The sequence below is a fragment of the Pristis pectinata genome, chromosome 9 (assembly GCF_009764475.1).
Source record: "Pristis pectinata isolate sPriPec2 chromosome 9, sPriPec2.1.pri, whole genome shotgun sequence".
Taxonomy (NCBI): Eukaryota; Metazoa; Chordata; class Chondrichthyes; order Rhinopristiformes; family Pristidae; genus Pristis; species Pristis pectinata.
In genome coordinates, this window is record NC_067413.1 from 94338714 (window position 1) to 94360912 (window position 22199).

The 22199-nt window shown below is 43.6% G+C and overlaps 1 protein-coding gene across 1 annotated transcript in view; it reads left to right on the forward strand.

Annotated features, from left to right (window-relative positions):
* The window catches only part of colec10 (collectin sub-family member 10 (C-type lectin)), an 80499-nt gene extending 59003 nt beyond the window's left edge, over window positions 1–21496 (forward strand). Inside the window, exons 5-8 of the mRNA XM_052023192.1 lie at window positions 1928–1981; window positions 5375–5470; window positions 20506–20816; window positions 21295–21496. Coding sequence (XP_051879152.1) covers window positions 1928–1981; window positions 5375–5470; window positions 20506–20816; window positions 21295–21483 — 650 coding nt within the window. The 3' untranslated portion in view covers window positions 21484–21496. The remainder of the gene's footprint in view (window positions 1–1927; window positions 1982–5374; window positions 5471–20505; window positions 20817–21294) is intronic.
* Window positions 21497–22199: the final 703 nt, after the last annotated feature.

Consider the following 22199-nt stretch of genomic DNA (forward strand, 5'->3'; position numbering starts at 1 on the left):
GCATCTGTGGGGGGAAAGAAATTGTTGACGTTTCAACCCAATGACATGAATATTGAGTTTTCCAATCTCAGTTAACCCCCCTTTTCCTTTCTATTCCTCCCCCACCTCCCTTCTGATCCTCCGGTCCTCCCATTTTTGTCCCCAGTCCCACCCTCCCCCCCCCCAGCCCCACCCTCCCCCCCCCCCAGCCCTTCCTTCACCCATCTTCATTCCCCTCCCCCTCTTGGCTCCATGCACCCACTGCACACACAGGTTATTCCCCCCCCCCCAATTCTGGTTCCCACTTCCATTCACACACCTTCCCCCCCCCCTCCTCCCCCCACCGATGGTTCCCATTCTCACCTCCTTTACTTATCCGAATCCAGCTCTGGTAGAACTGCATTCCTGCATCTCTCTCATCTTCACACTCCCCTCCCCTCTCTTTGCTCCGTCTCTCTCTCTCTCAAGATCACAAGACAAGGGAGCAGAAGCAGGCCATTCGGCCCATCGAGTCTGCTCCAAGGAAAATGGAAAAAAAGAAATGGGGGGGGGGAAAAAAAAAACTATTCTAATCCCAATTTCCGGCCTTATCCCCATATCCCTTGATACCCCTACTATTTAGATATCTATCTATCTCTTCTTTGAACGCCCCCACTGATCTGGCCTCCACTGCTGTACGTTGCAAGGAGTTCCACAAATTCCTCCTCCCTCTCCTCCCTCTCTCTCCCTCTCTCTCTCTCTCCCCCCTCCCTCCCTCCCTCCACCTATCATTTCATTCACCTGCCACTGTCTCCCAACACCACCCTCCACTCGCCTCCCCTACCAGGTACTACCTACCTGTCTCCTTATGCCCCTTCTTAGTCCACCAATCACCTCGGAATCCTTTCTCGCCACTCCCCCCTCTCCTCTCTATACCGGCCACCTCCCCCTCTCCGCTCTCAGTCCTGATGCAGGGTCTCGACCAGAAACATCGACGATTTCTTTCCTCCCACAGATGCTGCACGACCTGCAGAGTCCCTCCAGCACATTGCTTGTCAATGCAAGTAGAATGTGTAATGCTGACTATTTTCACATGTTAAGCAGATCTTTGCAGTGAAGATGCATTACCATAAATAGGCTGGATTCAAGATGAAGCATTTGATGACAATGGTTTGGATTGGCAACATTGAACCATGCATACAGCACACCTTTCTTAAAACTAATTGATCATTTATAATATTTTTAGACTTCATCATTTTACCCAGACAGAGGTTTCTACCACAGTCTAGTCCATGGTTGCAATGACTAACAGGGTCTATTATGGGAAGCCAGTGATCTCATAGTGATTTATGTTCCACAGGACAGAACTTTGTGATTCTCAAAAGCCCAACTAAAAAACTTTTAAACCTATTGGTAAATGTCATCAAATGATGCAATGCAATCCTGAATAATCCATATTTTGAGCATCTTTTAACAGAATGTCAAGTGTGTAAAAAAAGATTGAGATAGTCATAGAGTAATACAGCACAGAAACAGGTCCTTCGGCCCAAATAGTCCATGCTGACCACAGCATCCTCCCTGCTAGTCCCGGTTGCCCGTAACCCTTCAAGCCCCTCCCCTCCATAAACCTATCCAAGTGCCTCTAAAATGTTGCAGTTGTACCCGAGATAGTTCTTTCCCGACTAGACATTTATACAACTCATCGTAAAAGGAGTTCTGTCCTCACAAGAAGCTCTTAGTGTATCTTGTATGTTAACTGACATAATTTTTTAAATTATTGCATGGAATCACTTTGATGCATTATTATTCACTGTGCGTGTGACATCACTATGTCTAAAAACTGCGCATGTTTGCCTTCTGTTTACAAATTTAAAAAAACTTTCTTTCACAAGTGTAGGGCAAATAAGATCCTACTGGTAATCAGTCCTCTGTGAGACAAGATAGTAACTCACTGTTGATTATTACTTAGGTGAAAAAGGAAATAGAGGGTATCCAGGACCTCCAGGAATGAAAGGCCAACCAGGTATGGTACCCGATTCTGAAAATGTACTGGCAAATGCAGAAATCTCCCACTGTCAGTGAAGACCCACACTCCCTGGGAATGTGGACCAGACGGAGGACGACGTCACGTGGGAAAATGTCAATGGTGGAGATGTGGTTACTTCTGACTTTTGACAGCCAGCAGCAACTTGAGGGCACTCATGCCAGACATAATAAGAGAAACGACACGCCATTTCCATCGATAGGAATTAGCTCCATTCACAAAATGAGTTTGAAAAGCCAAGTTTTCTTTCCTGAGACAATTTTGCTCAGCTTACTCCAATTCCCCTTCCCCTCTCCAGACTGAAATTGGCTTCTTGCTCCTTCAGTCCCATTCCAGACTTGCTATTTTGCTGTCTTACTCTCACCATATGTTACTTCACCACGTCCCAAGAAGCTATTTTAGCTTAATGGCTAATTTACTAATAATGACCTGTACTAATAATCAAAAATGTCACTGTGGTATCTGAGCATTTTAATTTAATTAGTTAAATAGGCCAGAGCTAACACATCACTGACCTCTGTGGCGAGTGCCCACTTAGCTCTTCCAGATCAGTCGGTGTTGACATTCTGTCCATAGCCATCCCAACACAGCCTGGCAGCAGGGCCTTGTGTAACACAATGTTGTCACAGAATAAGCTTCATTCATAAAATGGCTACAAAGAACTTTAGCAGCTGATTGTATTTGAACTATTTTAATGCTTCTGAATATCCCTCATATTCAGAAACATTAAAATTTTCAGATACGATTGAAAAAAATGACAAAAGAATCAAAAACGTTAAAGTATTGTACAAGAAATAAAATAGTTAAAACATGTTTAAGCAATTATAAACATTTAAGTAAAGTCATTAATTATATAAGCTGCAAGTTAATATTTATTCTTGGCCTTTACGAGCTAACCAAACAAAGTTTACTGGGAAAACTGATGAAAAGTTTGGTCAAAGCTGTTTAAAATGTGTCTCAGAGGAAGAAAAATAGACACAGAGACAGAGAAGTTTATAGCGAGAAAGGACTTCAAAGTTCAGGGTTTTAGCAGCTAAAGGCAATAGTGCAGTGACTACATTTAGGAATAATCACAAGGTCAAGATTAAATTAGCACAGATATGTTGGAGAGGTATAAAGTCAGAGGAGAATTGAGAGAGAGGGTGGGTCAAGGCCATGGAGGAATTTGTAAATAATGACACGAGTTTTTAAAAACCAGGCACTGCTTTAACTGAGAACCAGTGCAGGTCAGCAAAGCACAAGGATGATGGCTGAGCAAGACCTGCAGAGTTTTAGATGAACTCAAGTTTACAGAGTGTTAAAAAAGGAGACCCAAGTTATGCTTTGAAATGGTCACGTTGGTAGATAACAAAGGGAAGGGTAAGGGTTTCAGTAGGTTTGGGGTCAGAAGAAATTATTATGCATAGCAATTGACAATGTAAGTGATAGACACACTGAGCTGGACAACAGTGGGGAGAGTGTGGTGGTCAACTGTGTAAAAGGCTACAGTGAACGATCATCATCTCAATTGAAAGAGACAAGCTTGCCACCAACTCAATTCCCTATTCACTGCCCTACCTGTAATCTAGTCAGCGATTTTGCCACTCCAAGTCCAGCCATGCTTATAGTTTTGTCTCCTCAATATTGTCAGATGTGGCAATTTTGCAGTTTGTTTCCAGTAAATTTATGTATGAAATATTGAACTGAAACTGCTTTTATTATCACCAGCAAAGACAAATGGACTAATGCACCCGATTCTGTTCCATAATATTATGATTCCACATGACATGTTGGTTAAAACTGACAGGGATAGCTGTATCTTTAACCTGTACTGCACTCCAACGAGAGACAGCGAGCCGTTCCTCTCAATGTCATCTACTGCTGCCATTGCTTCTGCACATATACTGATGTTATAAATATGAATACATTACACTTTATCTACTTAAACCTATCCCTAAACAGTTACTGCAGGGGAAAAAGAAATCTCAATTCAGATCAGTTTAAGGCAAATTCAAGACTATCTCCTTAGAGTCATAGAGTCATACAGCATGGAAACCTTCAGCTCAGCTGGTCCATGCCGACCAGGAAGCCCATCTAAGCTCATCCTATTTGCCTGCATTTGGCCCATATGCCTCTAAACCTTTCCTATCCATGCACCTGTCCAAATGTCTTTTAAATGTTGTCATTGTACCTGCCTCAACCACTTCCTCCGGCAGCTCGTTCCGTATATGCACCACCCTCTGCGTGAAAATGTTGCCCATCAGGTTCCCATTAAATCTTTCCCCTCTCACCTTAAACCTGTGCCCTCTACTTCTTCGTTCCCCAGCCCTGAGAAGAAGGCTGAGTGCATTCACCCTATCTATCCCCTCATGATTTGTACACCTCAAAAAGATCACCCCTCAACCTCCTATGCTCTAAGGAATAAAGTCTTAGCCCGCCCACCCTCTCCCTATAACCCAGCCCCTTGAGTCCTGGCAATATCCTCAAGTCTCTTCCCAGCTTCAACACATCTTTCCTATAGCAGGGTGGCCAAAACTGAGCACAGTACACCGAGTGCGGCCTCACCAATGTCTTGTTCAACTGCAATATAACATCCCAACTTCTATACTTACTGCCCTGACTGATGAAGGCCAGTGTGCCAAAAGCGTTTTCACCACCATCTAGCTATGACTCCCTCCACTCTTTCAGTCCAAATAAAGGGTCTCGAGCCGAAATGTCATCTGTCCATTTCCCTTAGGCATGCTGCTGAGTTCCTCCAGCAGTTTGCTTTCTGCTCCAGATTCCAGCGTCTGTGGTCTCTAGTATTGCCCCTTTGATCTCTTCTGCTGTCAATCCCTCAACCCTCCCCCTCACCACCATCTCGCCACAATTATCTCAGGAACCAAAGATCTGCCTGCATCTGCAGTCTCTTGTGTCTCCAAGTTCTAGACTAACATTGGGGTTCTTCACAGAAAGAGTAATTAACATGTGAATGGTATTCAGAAAGGAGCAGTGAAGGGATAAACACGCGGTCATTTAGGAAGTAATTAGATACCGCAATGGATGGAATGCAACTTCCAAATGGATGGTCTAGTGACGTAATTGACTTAACAACATTTAAGTATCAATTATGTAGCAGAGGCAGTTTTACCCTGAAAGTTTTCATTTTCATTTTGACTGGATTTATTTCAGAAGGAACTTTGAAACCTATTATAGTGCATGATAACTATTATTTAGTCTTAGGTTGCAACGTGGGAGGTGAACCTCCCCCGCTTTCGATGGTTGATTATAAAATGTCTCTAATGGGATGATTAGGCACTGAGGCTTCAGCCATAAATTGTTGATCATTAAACCAAAGCCATAGTTATGCATACGGAAATACTGATCACATAATGTGTTCTGCTGAATTAACAGGCCGCTTCTGTGATTGTGGCAGATACCGGAAAATTGTAGGACAAATGGATATCAACATAGCTCGTCTGAACAACACTATGCGCTTTGTAAAGAATGGTAGGTAACATATTAACTTGACACAAACCTTCTCAAAATAAGATGCATTCATTGAAAGATTTATTTATGTTTCACATCTGGTATATATTTTATACTTATTGTCACAGAATTCTTCATGTCATTGACCTAAAAGTCATGTAATTTTTTTTTGCAAAATAACTAAGAAGAGAATTGATTTGGAATGGATTGCCTGAAAATATAATGGAGCACATTTGATAGTTACTTCTATAGAGAAATTGGAAACAATTGGAGGATTGTAGGGAAGAAGCAGTTGACTATTTGGAGAGCTCTTTCAAAGAGTTGGCCCAGGCCCAAAGGACCACAGAGTCACCTTCTGTGCTACAGATATCATTGACTCTAATAGTTTCAGATGCAAGTTACAACACGATCAACCTTTAAAATATATCATTCTCATATTATTTCACATTTTCTGACTACAAAGAAGATGGTCATTCCGGCCCACTAGTCTCTGCTGGTTCACAAAGCAATCCCATCCCTCCATTAATTTTCCCTGTAACCAATTCTTGCCACAATCCCATCAACTTACCCCAAGTACTACTACTCACCTGCAGACTAGGGACAATCTACAATGGCCAAATAAACCTACCAACCTGTTCATCTTTGGGATACGGGAGGTAACTGGTGCACCTGGGGGAAACCCATGCATTTGCAGGGAGAAAATGCAAACAGATGTTAACCAGAGGTCAGGATCGAACTAGGGTCGCTGGAGCTGTGAGGCAGCAGTGCCATTAGCCTTCAGTTGTAAATGTAGAGTGTGTTGATTTGCAATGCAACTTTGAAAAGCAACTTTAATTTCAACTGTAATGTCTGCCTGGTGGGAGACAGCTGCACATAGGAAGGGGATGTGTCATTGGTCTTGTCCTGCTCAATGGTTGTCTCAAAGCCCTGAGAACAGATTACTCCCTGTCTACTTTGTCTGCCCTCTTGGTATGGTGCCTAATGAGCTTGGGAAGGAAATGAGAAAATGGCCTTTCAAATTTTGGTTAAAAGAAAATCTGACTAATTGTAGGTGTTTCTACTTAGTTTTAGTTTGCCTTTGTTTTGTACTGTGATCCACATTGCTGTATTATGATGACATCTCTTCATTCTGATGGACGGCACAACATGGTGGGCCGAAGGGCCTGTTTTGTGCTGTATGGTTCTATGGTTCACTGAACACTAATACTAGGAGCTGAGATCCCAGGGGGTTTTGTCTTGACACATATTCTACATTGGCTTAGAATGGCACAGTAAAGTAATAACTGTCTATAATACTACCAGAGATTTTGTGCAGCTCAGTGAGTCAAAGCTTATCCCATTTTGTAAACACATCTGGGCTATACCATCTAATGCTCTTCAGACTATTTTGTGGAATATAAATAATGAATGAGAATGATAGATCAGTCCAAATTGCCCTGTTTCTTTGCTGCATCAGTATCTGACTGAGAGATTTGGCATTGAAATATATGGAAGAATGAGAAATGGGAAGACATACAAAATCAAATGTCACTAATCATGTCAACAAAGTTAGAGCTTGTCCATTCCAGACTTTGCAAACTGTTAACAATGCAACAGGTCTTCATTACCACCAACCAAAATAGCTGGCACCAAAAATTAAACTTCTCCTGCAAGGCATCACATTTTCAGATTTGAATTATTGCTGAAGATTATTAAAAATAAATTTGAAAGTTTTTTTACCTTTTCCATTTTCTGTCCCTTTCATCTCTTCGATTTCTTTGTTTTTGCTTTCTATACGTGATTTGACAATGAATTAACTATTCTAACTGCTCATTGGGTGTTAAAGTGACCAACATTCATTTGCAACATTAATAATTGGCCTGTTTGTGAAGAACACAAGAAAATAAGATAAGATATCTTCATTAGTCACATGTACATCGAAACACACAGTGAAATGCATGTTTTGTGTAGAGTATTAACCCGTACGTCTTTGGAATGTGGGAGGAAACCGGAGCACCCGGAGGAAACCCGCGCAGACACAGGGAGAAAGTACAAACTCCTTAGAGACAGCAGCTGGAATTGAACCCGGGTTGCTGGCGCTGTAATAGCATTATGCTAACCGCTAAACAGGAGCAGGAGTAGGCCACTAGGCCTTCGAATCTGCCCCGCCATTTGGTATGATAATGACCGATCTACAGAGGCTTCAACTTCCCTTCTGTGCCAATTCCCCATAAATCTAAATTCCTTGATCTTTCAAATATTTATCGATCTCCACCTTAATTATTTCTAATAGTCTGGCCTCCACCACCCACAGGGGCAGAGAATTCCAGAGATTCACTACCCTCTGAAAGAAGACATTTCTATGCACCTGTTTTCAATGACCAGCACCTTATAAATAAATGATATTTCTTCCCATGTTTTTTTGGCTCTTTCAGTTCCACTGTAAAACCCCTTAGAAAATCTGAGGGCAAGTAGTTATCCAAGGTATGGCTTGGGCTGCTCATTCATCACTGACCACATAGTCGAGAGCCATTACATTATTATACTGCTGAAGTGTGTAACTTACTATTTCTCTGAATTCTTCTGAGCTTATCTGGATTACATAAAGACTCAGAAATTATCATTAGATAGATCCTCAGGTCAATTAGAGATGCTGGGAGTTGAGATCCCAGGGGTTTTTATTTAAACGCATATTCTACATTGGCTTAGAATATCACACTAAAATCATGTCTATAATACAACCAGAGATGTCTACGTGCAGCTCAGTCAGTCAAAGCTCGTGGTATTTTATAACCACATCAGGACTATACTATCTCCAGATTGTAGCATGTTGTTGTCTCTCTAATCCATGCCCAACATTCCCAGAGCTTCTTGTTTGAATCTTTCTCCTCCCAAGCCTATGCCTGTAGTCCATTCTATTTCCCAGCCATAGGCTTCATTTTGGCAACAACATTCAGAAACATAGCAAAAGTTTCCTCATGGATGCTGATAATAGCCAACTCTACCACCCCACCATCTACCTTGACACCATCACTGTCTCGAGCTTATCACTTTCCACACCCAACATCTTGGACTGGATGAGCAGTAACTTTCTCAAACTAACCTGAGGAAAGAACCTACAACCCACATTCCAAACTGCATTCCACAGCTAGTGGCCCAATCCTTCTGCCTGGAACCCATCTAGAATTGAACCTGATTGGTACACCTGACCTAAGATGATCTTTGGATCAGGTGGTGAATTTGTCTGCCTATTTCCACTGTGCTAGCATGCCTTGACTCCAGCAATTCAGCTCATCTGCTGCTGAAACCCCATCTGCACTTTCTTACTGCTAAATCTGATGACTCAAATGCATCCTTGGGCCCACTCATTCTATTAGTCATAAGTCTGAGGTCATCTAAAATTTTGCTGCTCACATCCTAACTGGCACCAAGCTCTTTCACCATCACCCTTGTTCTTGCTAACTTAGATCGGCGCTAATCTGAATTAAAAATGTTCATCTTTGATCTCAAATTGCTTCATGTCCTCTTTATCTCTTGAATATCCCTGAGATTTCATGTTTATCCATTTCCATTCTTTGGTTCTTCCAGACATTTCATCGCGCAATCAGTGGTGGCCACTCCCATGCCTTAAAACTTGTCCCCAACACTTTCCACTTTGCTTGCTCTACTTCCTCCTATAAGAGGCTGCAAAAACCTTACTTCTTTCACCGACCTTTGGATCACATATTATAAAATACCTTTTATATTCAGTGAGCTAGGAATTAAGTGCTCAAGGGCTCCTTCAACGATAACTTGCAGGTAAGACGATGAAAGGAGGAAATCTAACAAAATACAAAGTTAAGCAACTCAACCAGAATTCAGCCAAGAGGAAGTGAGTAAAAGACATGGTTAAAGATTAAACTTGATTGTCCTATTTCCAAGAATCAAATAAACCGTCAGTATTCACTGTGCAAACTCTCTACTATGGAATAATTAGGATAATGGATGGTTGGTTCAGGGTTGGCTTTTGATTTGGCACTTATCCAGATGGAAAAAAACTAGGAGGTAGAATTGCAAGAAAAAACTGCCAGATAACAGATACTAAGACACAAGAAATTCTGCAGATGCTGGAATCTGGCACAAGACACAAAAAGTGCTGGAGGAACTCAGCAGGTCAGGCAGCATCCATGGAGGGAAATAAACAGTCGACGTTTCGGGCCGAGACCCTTCATCAGGACTGGAAAGGAAGAGTCCTTTGTCCTTTGTCCTTTGTACCCCCCTCCTTTGTCTTCCTTTATTCCTGTCTGATCACAGATACTAATTGTTTTAGACCCATCCTACAAAAATAACATGCCTTTCAACTTCTTGATTTAACGACTGAGTGAATTGTTCTTCGTCAGAACTGTATCTGTAAGTTATTGAATACCTAAACTCCCAGGTCACTATGTTAAACTAATTAAAGCAATTCTTGGAAACAGCTTTCAACAAACTTCAGGGAAGGCGGGAGATAAATTATATTTCTCCACCTCCCGATTTCTGGCTTACTCAGTCAAGTTTGCTGTGCTTCCTTTCTACTCAACGAGAACCCAGTTTCAGTGTTAACTGGTTCACTGGGAGATTTACTGTAATAATGTGTCATATCTGAAGAGGGGATTTAAAATTGTGTTGGGGTATAAATAAAAAATTACATCCAATAGTCTGGAAAATCTGCCATTCTGGCACCACGTGCTGGATTATCAGAATTTTACTGTACCGATTTTACTGTACCGTGGTGGAGGCGGATACGATAGGGTCTTTTAAGAGACTCTTGGATAGGTACATGGAGCTTAGAAAAATAGAGGGCTATGGGTAAGCCTAGTAATTTCTAAGGCAGGGACATGTTCGGCACAACTTTGTGGGCCGAAGGTCCTGTATCGTGCTGCAGGTTTTCTATGTTTCTATGACTGTCGGCCCAACACCACCACCAAACGCAGTGCAACCCCCCCCACCACACCCACCTCTCCCCAAACATTTCCCACCTCTCCCCGAACCCCCTCTTCGATCCTGAGCAAGAAACAAACTGCTGGAGGAACTCAGTGGGTCAGGCAGCATCGGTGGAGGGAAATGGACAGTTGAAGTTTCCACTTGATACCGTTCATCTGGACTGGAAGATGAAGGGTATCAATTCGGGGAGATAGCCAGTATAAGGGGGTGAGGGGACGGGTTGGGGAAAGAGCTGGCAGGCAATAGGTGGACGCAGGTGAGGAGGGGTGATAGGCGGATAGAGGAGGGGAGGGTGGAAATCGCGACAGGGGCTGGGAGGTGATGCGTGGAGGCAGCGAAGGGCTGCTGCCTGATGGAATCTGATAGGAAAGGGAGCATGGAACCAAATAAGGGAGGGGGGTGGGCAGGAGGGAACAGTGGGGAAAGGGGACCCCTTTTCATTCCCCTCCTCCATCTGCCCGTCACCCACACACTTCTCCCACTGGTCCCCTTCTCCCACTCTTCCCTCCTCCATCTGCCCGTCACCCCTCCTCACTGGAAACACCTGTTGCTTGCCTGCTCTAACATAGAACATACAACACTACAGCACAGTACAGGCCCTTCAGCCCACAACGTTGTGCCGACATTTTATCCTGCTCTAAGATCTACCTAACCCTTCCCTCCCACATCGCCCCCTATTTTTCTATCATTCATGTGTCTATCTGAGAGTATCTTAAATGTCCCTAATGTATCTGCCCCCACAACTTCAGCCGGCAGTGCGTTCCACGCACCCGCCACTCTCTGTGTAAAAAACTGACCCCTGACATCCCCCTTATATCTTCCTCCACTCACCTTAAAATGATGTCCCCTCATGTTAGCCATTGTCACACTGGGAAAAAGTCTCTGACTGTCCACTCACTTGATCTATGCCTCTTATCATCTTGTACACCTCTATCAAATCACCTCTCATCCTCCTTCTCTCCAAAGAGAAAAGCCCCAGCTCACTCAACCTACCCTCATAAGAGGATACCCCTTCCTCTACCCCTTCCCCTCACCTCTTTACACTGGTTATCTCCCCTCCATCTTTCAGTCCAGATACAGGGTCTTGATCTGAAACGTCGACTGTTCAATTCCCTCCACAGATGCTGGCTGGCCCGCTGAGCTCCTGCAGCAGTTTGTTTTTTGCTCCTGATTCCAGTGCCTGCAGTCTCTTGTATTCCCTCTCTGCTGTCAATCCCGCAACCCTCCCCCTCACCACTGTCTCGCTACAAGTGTCTCCACAACCAAGATTTAGACTCTGCTCCATTCTATATCCGCAGAGAGATTCTCACTCTTCTTCCCAGTGCTTGTCACCCACACCCACAGCCACTCCCAGACCTGTTGGTAACCCCCTCCACTCCATGATTCTTTCCATGCACAGCCTCCTCCTGTGATCACCTTACCTCGGTATCCCACCATCAATCCAGTCCCCAACTCACTGAATCCACAAACTCCCATGCCTAACAGTCCATATCGGAGTAATAGAGCACACAAACAGGCCCTTCGGCCCACCATGTCCAGGATGACCCTCGTACCCATCTAAACTAATGCCACTTACCAGCTCTTGATCCGTAGCCTTCCATGATTCAAGTGCTCGTCTAGGTACATACTAGATGTGATGAGGGCCTCAGCCTTGCAGGTGGTACATTCACAACCCCAACCACCCTCTGGCTAAAAAAATCCTCCTCACATCCCCTTGAAACCTCTTACTCTTTACCTTAGACCCTATGTCCTCTGGTTACAGACCCCTCAGATACGGGGAAGAGTTTCCTACCATCAACTGTGACAGAAGGTGGTGGTAGATGGAGCGTATTCTGCCTGGAGGTCGGTGACCAGTGGTTGCCGTAGGGATCTGTCCTGGGACCCCTGCTCTTTGTGATTTTTATCAATGACTTGGATGAGGATGTGGAAGGGTGGGTTAGTAAGTTTGCTGATGATACAAAGGTTGGTGGTGTCGTGGATAGTGTAGAAGGTTGCTGTAGATTACAACAGGACATTGATAGGATGCAGAGCTGGGCTGAGAAGTGGCAGATGGAGTTCAACCTGGAAAAGTGTGAAGTGATACACTTCGGGAGATTGAACTTAAAGGCAGAATACAAGGTTAGTGGCAGGACTCTTAGCGGTGTGGAGGAACAGAAGGATCTTGGGGTCTACGTCCACAGATCCTTCAAGGTTGCCACGCAGGTCGATAGGGTTGTTAAGAAGGCGTATGGAGTGTTGGCCTTCATTAGTCGGGGGATTGAGTTCAAAAGCCGCGAGGTGATGTTGCAGCTCTATAGAACTCTGGTTAGACCACACTTGGAGTATTGTGTTCAGTTCTGGTCGCCTCATTAGAGGAAGGATGTGGAAGCTTTAGAGAGGGTGAAGAGGAGATTTACCAGAATGCTGCCTGGATTGGAGAGCATATCTTACGAGGATAGGCTGAGTGAGCTCGGGCTTTTCTCTTTGGAGAGAAGGAGGATGAGAGGTGATTTGATAGAGGTGTACAAGGTGATAAGAGGCATAGGTCGAGTGGACGGTCAGAGACTTTTTCCCAGGGTGACAATGGCTAACATGAGGGGAGATAATTTTAATGTGATTGGAGGAAGATACAAGGGGGATGTCAGAGGTAAGTTTTTTTACACAGAGAGTGGTGGGTGCATGGAACGCACTGCCGGCAGAGGTTGTAGGGGCAGATACATTAGGGACATTTAAGAGACTCTTAGAACACATGAACGATAGAGAAATGAGGGGCTATGTGGGAGGGAAGGGTTAGATTGATCTTAGAGCAGGATAAAATGTCGGCACAACATTGTGGGCCGAAGGGCCTGTACTGTGCTGTAATGTTCTATGTTCTTAACGCTATCAATGCCCCTCACCTCTATCAGGTTCCCCCCACCACCCCCCGCCCACCAGCTTTCTCTGCTCTGTGGAAAACAAACCCAGCCTATCTATTCTCCCCTCTGAGATACGGTAGTGTAGCGGTTAGCGTAAGACTATTACAGCACCAGCGACCCAGGTTCAATTCCAAGCCTCTGTCTGTAAGGAGTTTGTACGTTCTCCCCGTGTCTGCGTGGGTTTCCTCCCCGTGCTCCGATTTCCTCCCACACTTCAAAGACGTACGGGTTAGGAAGTTGTGGGCGTGCTATGTTGGCACCAGAAGCATGGCAACACTTGCGGGCTGCCCCCAGAACACTCTACACAAAAGATGCATTTCACAGTGTGTTTCGATGTACGTGTGACTAATAACGATATCTTATCTCATCCATCCCAGGCCACACCCTGGTGAATCTCCTCCGTACCCTCTTGTATTCTAGTGAACAAAACTGCACACAATATTCTAGATGTGGCCTCGTCAATGTTTCAGAAAGCTGTATCATAACTTTGCTGCTTTTATATTCTCTGCCCTGGCTAAATAAAAGCTAGCAAATCAAGGCCTTCTTTACCGACCTGTGCTGCCACCTTCAGGGGTTTTAGCACTTGTACACCAAGCTCTCACTGTTCTTTCGAGCTCCGAATAGTGCTACCCTCCATTGTGTGTATCCTAGCCTTAATGTGACCTCCCAAAATGCATCACTTTGCACTTATCAGGATGAAATTCCAACTGCCATTTTTCTGACTGATTCACCAGCTGATCAATATCTTTCTGTAGCCTGAAACTATTCTCCTCATATCCACAAGACCATCAATTTTTGTGTCAATTTTTGTACAAATTAATCACACTTCCCACATTAACATCCAGGTCATTAATGCAGTAAGGGTCCCTGTGGTACACGACTGGTGACAGGCTTCCAATCACAAACGCTATCCTTCACCGTCACCATCTCTACACTATTACCAAGCCAATTATGGGTCCAATTTGCAATTTGCCTTGTATCCCATGGGCTCTAACCTTTTGGATCAGCCTTCCATGTGGGACTTTGTCAAAATCCTTACTAAAGTCAATGTAAGCTGCATCGACCACACTGTCCTCATCTACAAGAGAGTGTCGTAGGTAGGAGTTTTAGGGAGGTAGTCACACCAAAGGTTCAACCAGGAGGGGAAGACAGGTAGTGCAGGAGTGTCCTGTGGTTGTTCATCCAAGCACACCATTCCAGATACTGTTGGGAGGGGGGGTATAGCTTCTCAGGAGAAAATGACAGCAGCAGCCAGATCAGTGGCGCCATTACTGGCTCTGTTGTACAGCAGGGTAGATCAAGGATGAGGTGAGCAATAGTGATAGGGGACTCTTTAGTCAGCGGCACAGATAGACATTTCTGTGGCTGCCACTGAGACTCCGGGATGGTCTGTTGTTTCCCTGCTGCCAAGGTCAAGGAGTGGTCACAGGACATTCTGAAGGGGGAGTGTGAGCAGCCAGATGTCATGGTCCATATTGGTACTAATCACATGGGCAGGAGGGGAGATGAGATCCTGCAAAGGGAGTTAGGCAGAAAGTTAAAAAGCAGGACTTCCAGTGTTGTAATTTCAGGATAACCCCCTGAGCCACATGTTAGTACTTCAGGAATTAGGAAGATAGTACAGTTGAATGAAAAGATATCTTTATTAGTCACATGTGCATCGAAACACACAGTGAAATGCATCTTTTTGCATAGAATGTTCACAGTGCAGCCCGCAAGTGTCGCCACGCTTCCGCTGCCAACATAGCATGCCCACAACTTCCTAACCTGTGCATCTTTGGAATGTGGGAGGAAACCGGAGCACCCGGAGGAAACCGACACAGACACAGGGAGAATGTACAAACTCCTTACAGACAGTGGCAGGAATTGAACCCGAGTTGCTGGCGCTGTAATAGTGTTACGCTAACCGCTACGCTACCATGCCCACCTGGCTAAGGTGCAGGAGGGAGGGATTTAGTTGAAGGAAGAGTAGGACTAACAACTCAACGTTCCAGGATTCAGATGCTTCAGATGGTCAGCATGGACATCATGGGCTAAAGGGCCTGTTCTTGTGCTGTACTCTGCTATGTTCTATGTTCTAGTCATGTAACTCTACTGGAGCAGCTTGGCCATAGGGAGGGCCCATTCTGGAGATCTTCAGTACTCCAGGATTTTAATGAATATTGTGTGACTGTCTTTACAATGATGTGGATGATGATGATATCTCAGTTAAGGCAAATAAGTGTAAGATATTGCATGGATTAAAAATAGTAAAAGAACAAGTATTTGGGGTTTATCTTTGAAAATGGATAAACCATCAAAGGCAAGCTGTTAAAAGAAGCAAGAAAGGAAACTGCAAAGGCTCTCACAGCAATCTTTCAAACTTTACGGCTACAAGGGTGGTGTTAGAGAATTGCTAACATTACACTGCTGTTTAAAAAGTGATATTGGAATAAACCAAGTAAATACAGACCAGTTGACTTAACCAGCTCTAGGCAGATTATTGGGACCCATTCTAAGAGACAATATAAACGTTAATTTGGAAAGGCATAAATGAATCGGAGACAGCATAGATTTGTTGAGGAAAGTTTGTGTTTGATTAATTTGATTGAATTCTTTGAGGATGTAACAAAGAGGGTTAATGAGGCAATGCATTTGATGTAGATTTTAGCAGATTATACAATACTAGTTAAAGTGCAGTTTGAATGCTGCATATCACATTGTTACCACATTGCAGGGAAGATATTATTGTACATTGTAGCACTCAGTGTTATGATATTGAGTATACCCGTTCTAGAGTCCTAAACTTTATCCAAGATTCTTAAGTATTATAGGTGTCTATCAGTACCCTCACTTTAGGAAGATTATACTATATCAACCCAGAGCGCAAAGAGTAATTTACTTAACTATTTTATTCTCTTTAGCTGTCAATAATCACTATTTCGAGCAGTCGGCTCCCCCTCCCAACCAAGGAGGAGGTACTTCCAGCTAACAAAGTAGATTAAACACAGTTATTTTATTTTAAATGGAGCACATTTATTGGAGGAGTAACCCTAACAGAGATTATAACTCTACAAAGGATTTCCAAACACAAGTACGATTCTTACAGACTACAAAAACGTACCAATAAGTTGCAGAGGAACAAGTCGTCCGCCGCTAATGGGAGGCTCTGGGAAGAGATCCTTCTGGGGTCAAGGCTGAGGAGAGGACTCGATGGCTTCATCTCTGTAACTCCTCCCCACCCTTACTGCCTTCTAATATTTATATCTTTTTTGGCTGGTTATCTACTGACGACTTGGTCTGCATGTGATGTTTTCACAACTGCATTGGTCAGGTCAGATGGCAGGAACCATGTTTTTTCTTCTGATTAGCTTGCAGACTCAGTGAAGTCAATAATAGGCTTCCTGAGCCTGGACAGTATTGTTTCTCAAGAAGATGGGTATATAGAACGAGTTAGAGATTAACAATAAACATCTTGAACCTTGGACCGTTTATTTTGCTGTGCTATAAGGTTTAGCAAAAAGCCTCCTGACACTGGGTAGTGAATATCCATCACATCAGGAGGGTGACATTTCTAATAACTAGTGCTGCTCACACTGAAGAGGGTCCTCCTCCTTTTGGGATCTGGCATCATGCACGGCATGGTAGCATAGTGGTTAGAGCGATGCTATTACAGTGCCAGCGATCGGGGTTTGACTCCCGTCGCTGTCTGTAAGGAGTTTGTACGTTCTCCCGTGTCTGCGTGGGTCTCCTCCGGGTGCTCCGGTTTCCTCCCACATTGCAAAGACGTTAGGGGTAGGTTAATTTGGGTTTAAAATGGGCGGCGCGGACTCATTGGGCCAGAAGGGCCTGTCACCACGCTGTAAATAAAAAAGTTAAAAAATAAAAAAATTTTTAAAAAGTTCATTACCACTACTGCAGCTGAAGGTCACAGGTGAAGATAATATACAAGATTCTCCAGCCTCCCCTCCTTGGACTCTGTCTTTACCTCTCGCTGTCTTGGTGAAGCAGCCAGCATAATCAAAGACCACACCCACCCGGGACATTCTCTCTTCTCTCCTCTTCTACCAGGTAGAAGATACAGGAGCCTGAGGGCACATACCACCAGGCTCAAGGACAGCTTCTACCCCACTGTGATAAGACTATTGAACGGTTCCCTTATATGATGAGATGGACTCTAACCTCACAATCTACCTTGCTGTGACCTTGCACCTTATTGCACTGCACTTTCTCTGTAGCTGTGACACCTTACTCTGTACTGTTATTGTTCTTACCTGTACTACATCAATGCACTCTGTACTAACTCAATGTAACTGCACTGTATAATGAATTGATATGTACAATCGGAATGCAAGACAAATTTTTCACTGTACCTCAGTACAAGTGACAATAATAAACCAATACCAATACCTCTCGTGGCAATGAATGTTAGAACATCGAACGTAGAGCAGTGGAGCACAGGAACAGGCTCCTCAACTCACCATGTCTGTGCCAACCTAAGTAATCCCATCTAATCCCATTTTCCATTCTCTCAATATGCATGTCTGCTGCATGCTTCTCCTAACAACAACAGCATTCACTGTTTCCTTTCAGCTTCTATCGAAACTCAGGGAGAGGCCAGCCAAAGTCTTCATGCATCAGTGAACTCCTAGTCAAATTCCAACCAGAGCCCTGCTTGATGCCACCTGGGTGCAGGCTGTTGCCTTCAGAAGTAGACTGCTGCCACCTGGGAGTTGATCATATGTGTTGGTGCACATCCACCTTCAATGGTGCCATCTGGATTATACTTTGGATGTTGCCACTGGAGGACCAGTGGTTTTGTGGAGCAAGAAATTGCAGCCCTTCCTTGAGATGTTAGCACAACTAGATACCTTAGATGCTGCAGTCACTGGCTGACCCTTCTTGGCCCAGACTGTTCATCGTGATCATCTTAAGTTGGCATTGCTAAAATAGAGCAGCCTCCAGCACAGGCAAGGTTGAGGTAGAGGTAGTAGCATCAGGAGTCCTGGCTCAAACTCTACCACTATGTAGAAACACCAGGTTGACTAGTTCATGTCATTGTATATTCAGTAAAAGATGAAAAACACGATGATGCTGGAGGAACTCAGCAGGCCAGGCAGCATCCGTGGAGAAAAGCAGGCGGTCAACATTTCGGGTCAGGACCCTTCTTCAGGACTGAAGATAGAAAAAGAGGAAGCCCAATATATAGGAGGGAAAAGCAGAGCAGTGATAGGTGGACAGAAGAGGGGAGGCGGGGTGGGCACAGGGTGATGGTAGATAGATGCAAGTAAGAGATAGTCTCGGGCAGGTGCAGGGGAGGAGGGGAGAGCAGATCCACCGGGGGAGGGGTCAGAGAGGGGAAAAAAGGTAGAAAAAAAAGCTAGGAAAGGGGGGAAGAGAAGAAGCATGATGGGGCGGGGGTGTTGTGGGGAAGGGGGATGGGGATTACCTAAAGTGGGAGAACTCAATGTTCATGCCATTAGGCTGCAAGGTTCCAAGATGGAAAATGAGGTGCTGTTCCTCCAGTTTGCGCTTGGACTTCTCCTGGCAGTGGAGGAGGCCGAGGACTGTTTTTCATCTGGATTCCAGCATCTGCAGTCCTTTATTTCTCCAGTATATTCAGTAAACTTCATCTGACTTTATGTTTCAAAAATATACACTAATTAAACGCTTTTCACTGATTTTTCCCTCTTAGCAAGTCCAATGAAATGTGTAGATGGAGACAGTGGAAAGATAGAGACTGTGTGGTGCAATGGGCTTTGTATAATCTCTGTGCAAGTCCAGTTACATTGTGAAGGTGACTATTTTCTTTAATGTATTCTATTGCCAAACAAAACCTTTGGATGCTCCTCCCAGCTATGTGAAGGAACTGGTGCAGGGGTAAATTGAATTTTCTGGCTGATCTTAAAGTGCAAGTACCTCACGATGTAAACACAGTCACTGGATTTGTGCCCTGCATTTTATTATTTCAGGAGTTGATGCCTTAGTTACTTGAAGAGGAAGCTAGGACTTCAGCCATCAGCAATGTGTTGTTGGGAGGATCACATGCACATAATAATGGCACGAGTATTAGAGATGAAGCCATTCTGATGGCAAGGTCACCAGCCAGCATCACCCATAGATAGATGAAGCATTTGATGGATAGGGCATGGTATTGGCTTATATTATGCTGAGGACACAGTCATAAAAAGATACAGCATAGAAACAGGCCCTTTCAGTCCACCTTGTCTGTTAAGCTATCTACACTGATCCCATTTGCCTGCATTAAGCCCGTATCCCTCTACTCCTTCCTTATCCAATTATCTATCCAATTGCCTTTTAAACATTGCAATAATATCTGCCTTCACTACCTCCTCAAAGTGTTCATTTCGGACAGTCATCTGTTGACACCATCTGCTGACATCTTGACTTGTACCCAGCAACCCCTGCTACCTCCCCTTTCTCCTCCACAACCCTTGCAAGTCCACCATTTTGTTACTCAATCTGAATTGCCCTTAAAAAGAAGCCAACTTGTTGAACTGTGATGCTTCTAAAGCAGGAAAATGTGGCCCAATTTCATTTGCTTATGTTACAAGTAAGCATTGTGACGCCTCTCAATGCGTGGTCCATGCATAAAACATCTCACATGCACCGACCTAGCAGTGCCAGGCTGAATTTTGCAAACTATGCAATCTGAACAGGATGAATTTTTGACTAATTTAGACAGAAAAGCACTTGGGAATCAATGCCACATTGGTAAGCAACTGAATTTCTAACCCAACAAAACTTTTCATTAGACCGGTGTGCTTTCAAATAGAACATGGGAGTTGGATTTACATAGTTAGTCTTAGACTTTACAAGCTGAATGCAAATAGATTGTTGTTGAAGTCTACTTGTGGTGGTGTCATGATATCAGATATTGGAGAATGAAGTAACAAATTCTGCAAAATGAGGCCATTTGACCTCTCAATCTAGTAGTAACAATTTGAAGGTTCTGTTCAACAATTCCCATTCTCCTACTCTTTCCCAAAAGCCCTGTAAATTTTACCTTTCCAAGCACATATTTTCTCAGATAGTACTGTTGAGTTTGCTTCCACAGCCCTTTCATGCAAAGCATTCCAGATCACATCAACAATTATTCTCTTCACTGCACTGGTTCTTTTGCCAGACTGCTAGGGTGCAGAGTTCTGGATCACTAAGCAATCACCTCTGCTGACAACTGGTTGAAAAGTAAAATAAACCTTTCGCTTTGTTCTTCTGAAGTTATTGCAGGCATCAAAGAGACGGAGGAGAAATTCTACCTGATTGTGAAAGAAGGGAAGAATTACAATGCTGCTCTTGTGCACTGCAAAGATAGGGGAGGGTCGCTGGCAATGCCAAAGGATGAAGAAACAAACTCATTGATTGCTGCCTATGTGAATAAAACTGGCTTATCTCGGGTGTTCATTGGTGTGAATGATTTGGAAAAGGAAAGGCAGTTCATGTACACTGACTCTACCCCACTGCAGAATTACAGCCATTGGAGACCAGGAGAACCCAACAATGCTTTTGGTGGTGAAGACTGTGTAGAAATGGTAAGTGACGGGGGTTGGAATGATGTGGAGTGTCACCTCACCATATACTTTGTCTGTGAATTTTTAAAAAAGATTTCATGATCTAATCTACATTTCATCTATTATAATGGTCACTCATGATTAATAAGAAGTTATCCCCATCTGTTCTTATCTTTGGTGCGTAGTGGGATCATAATTAAGTACACCTATTTAGATCTACCAATTATATATCAACTCATAAAACTGTATGCAAAGATCCTAAATTTATAAGTCAAATATTGGTAGAAAACATTGAATAAAGTACATTCTGATCTGGAATTTTGTTGTGTTGGACATTTTATATCAGGATGCTTTGCAACTGAATAAAGAATACTCCAATTCTTGCAGTGATCCCTGTCATCTGGTCTCTTCCATCACTACTTCTCACGAATTTTTAATAAGATTTTTTTATTAGTCACATGTACATTGAAACACACAGTGAAATGCATCTTTTTCGTAGAATGCTCCGGGGGCAGCCCGCAACTGTCGCCACGCTTCCGGCGCCAACATAGCATGCCCACAACTTCCTAACCCGTCCGTCTTTGAAATGTGGGAGGAAACCGAAGCACGGGGAGGAAACCCACGCAGACACGGGGAGAACGTACAAGCTCCTTACAGACAGCGGCCAGAATTGAACCCGGGTCACTGACACTGTAGTAGCGTTACGCTAACCACTACACTACAGTGCCTGCCCCTTTAGAGTTTAGAGGTTTTAGTATTGTTGGTGTGATCTCTATCATGGTCTAAAAAACGTAATGGGTACATTCGTGATGCAGTGGTTAAGTTACTGAACTAGGTAATCTCAGAATCCCAATTTCAGATTCTACCATGGCTACTGTGGAATTTAAATTCAGGAATAATCTACTATTTTAAAAAAGCTTAGCATTAGTAATGATGGCCACAAGAAAAACTGGATTGTCATAAAAACCCATCTAGTTTACTAATGTTCTTTCGGGAGACAATCTGTCTTACTCATACTGGTCTGTGCATCAAAGTCAAAGTGGAGTTTATTATCATGTGCACAAGTCCATGTATGCACAGGTGCAATGAAAAACTTACTTGCAGCGGCATCACAGGCACACAGCATTAGAGACACGACAGTCACAAGAAAAACATAAACAGAAATTAGACAAGAAAAAACATAATTAGAAAAAAAACCCACAGTCCATTCTAGTGCAATGTGGTCATAGTGTTGGTATACTGAGGTAGTGATGAGGGTAATGCAGAGTCATTCATGAATCAGAATCAGATTCTGAATCAGGTTTATTATCACTGACTTAGATTACATGCAACTTGTGGTTTTGTGTCTGCAGTGTGGTAAGATATCTTTATTAGTCACAGGTACATCGAAACAAAGAGTGAAAT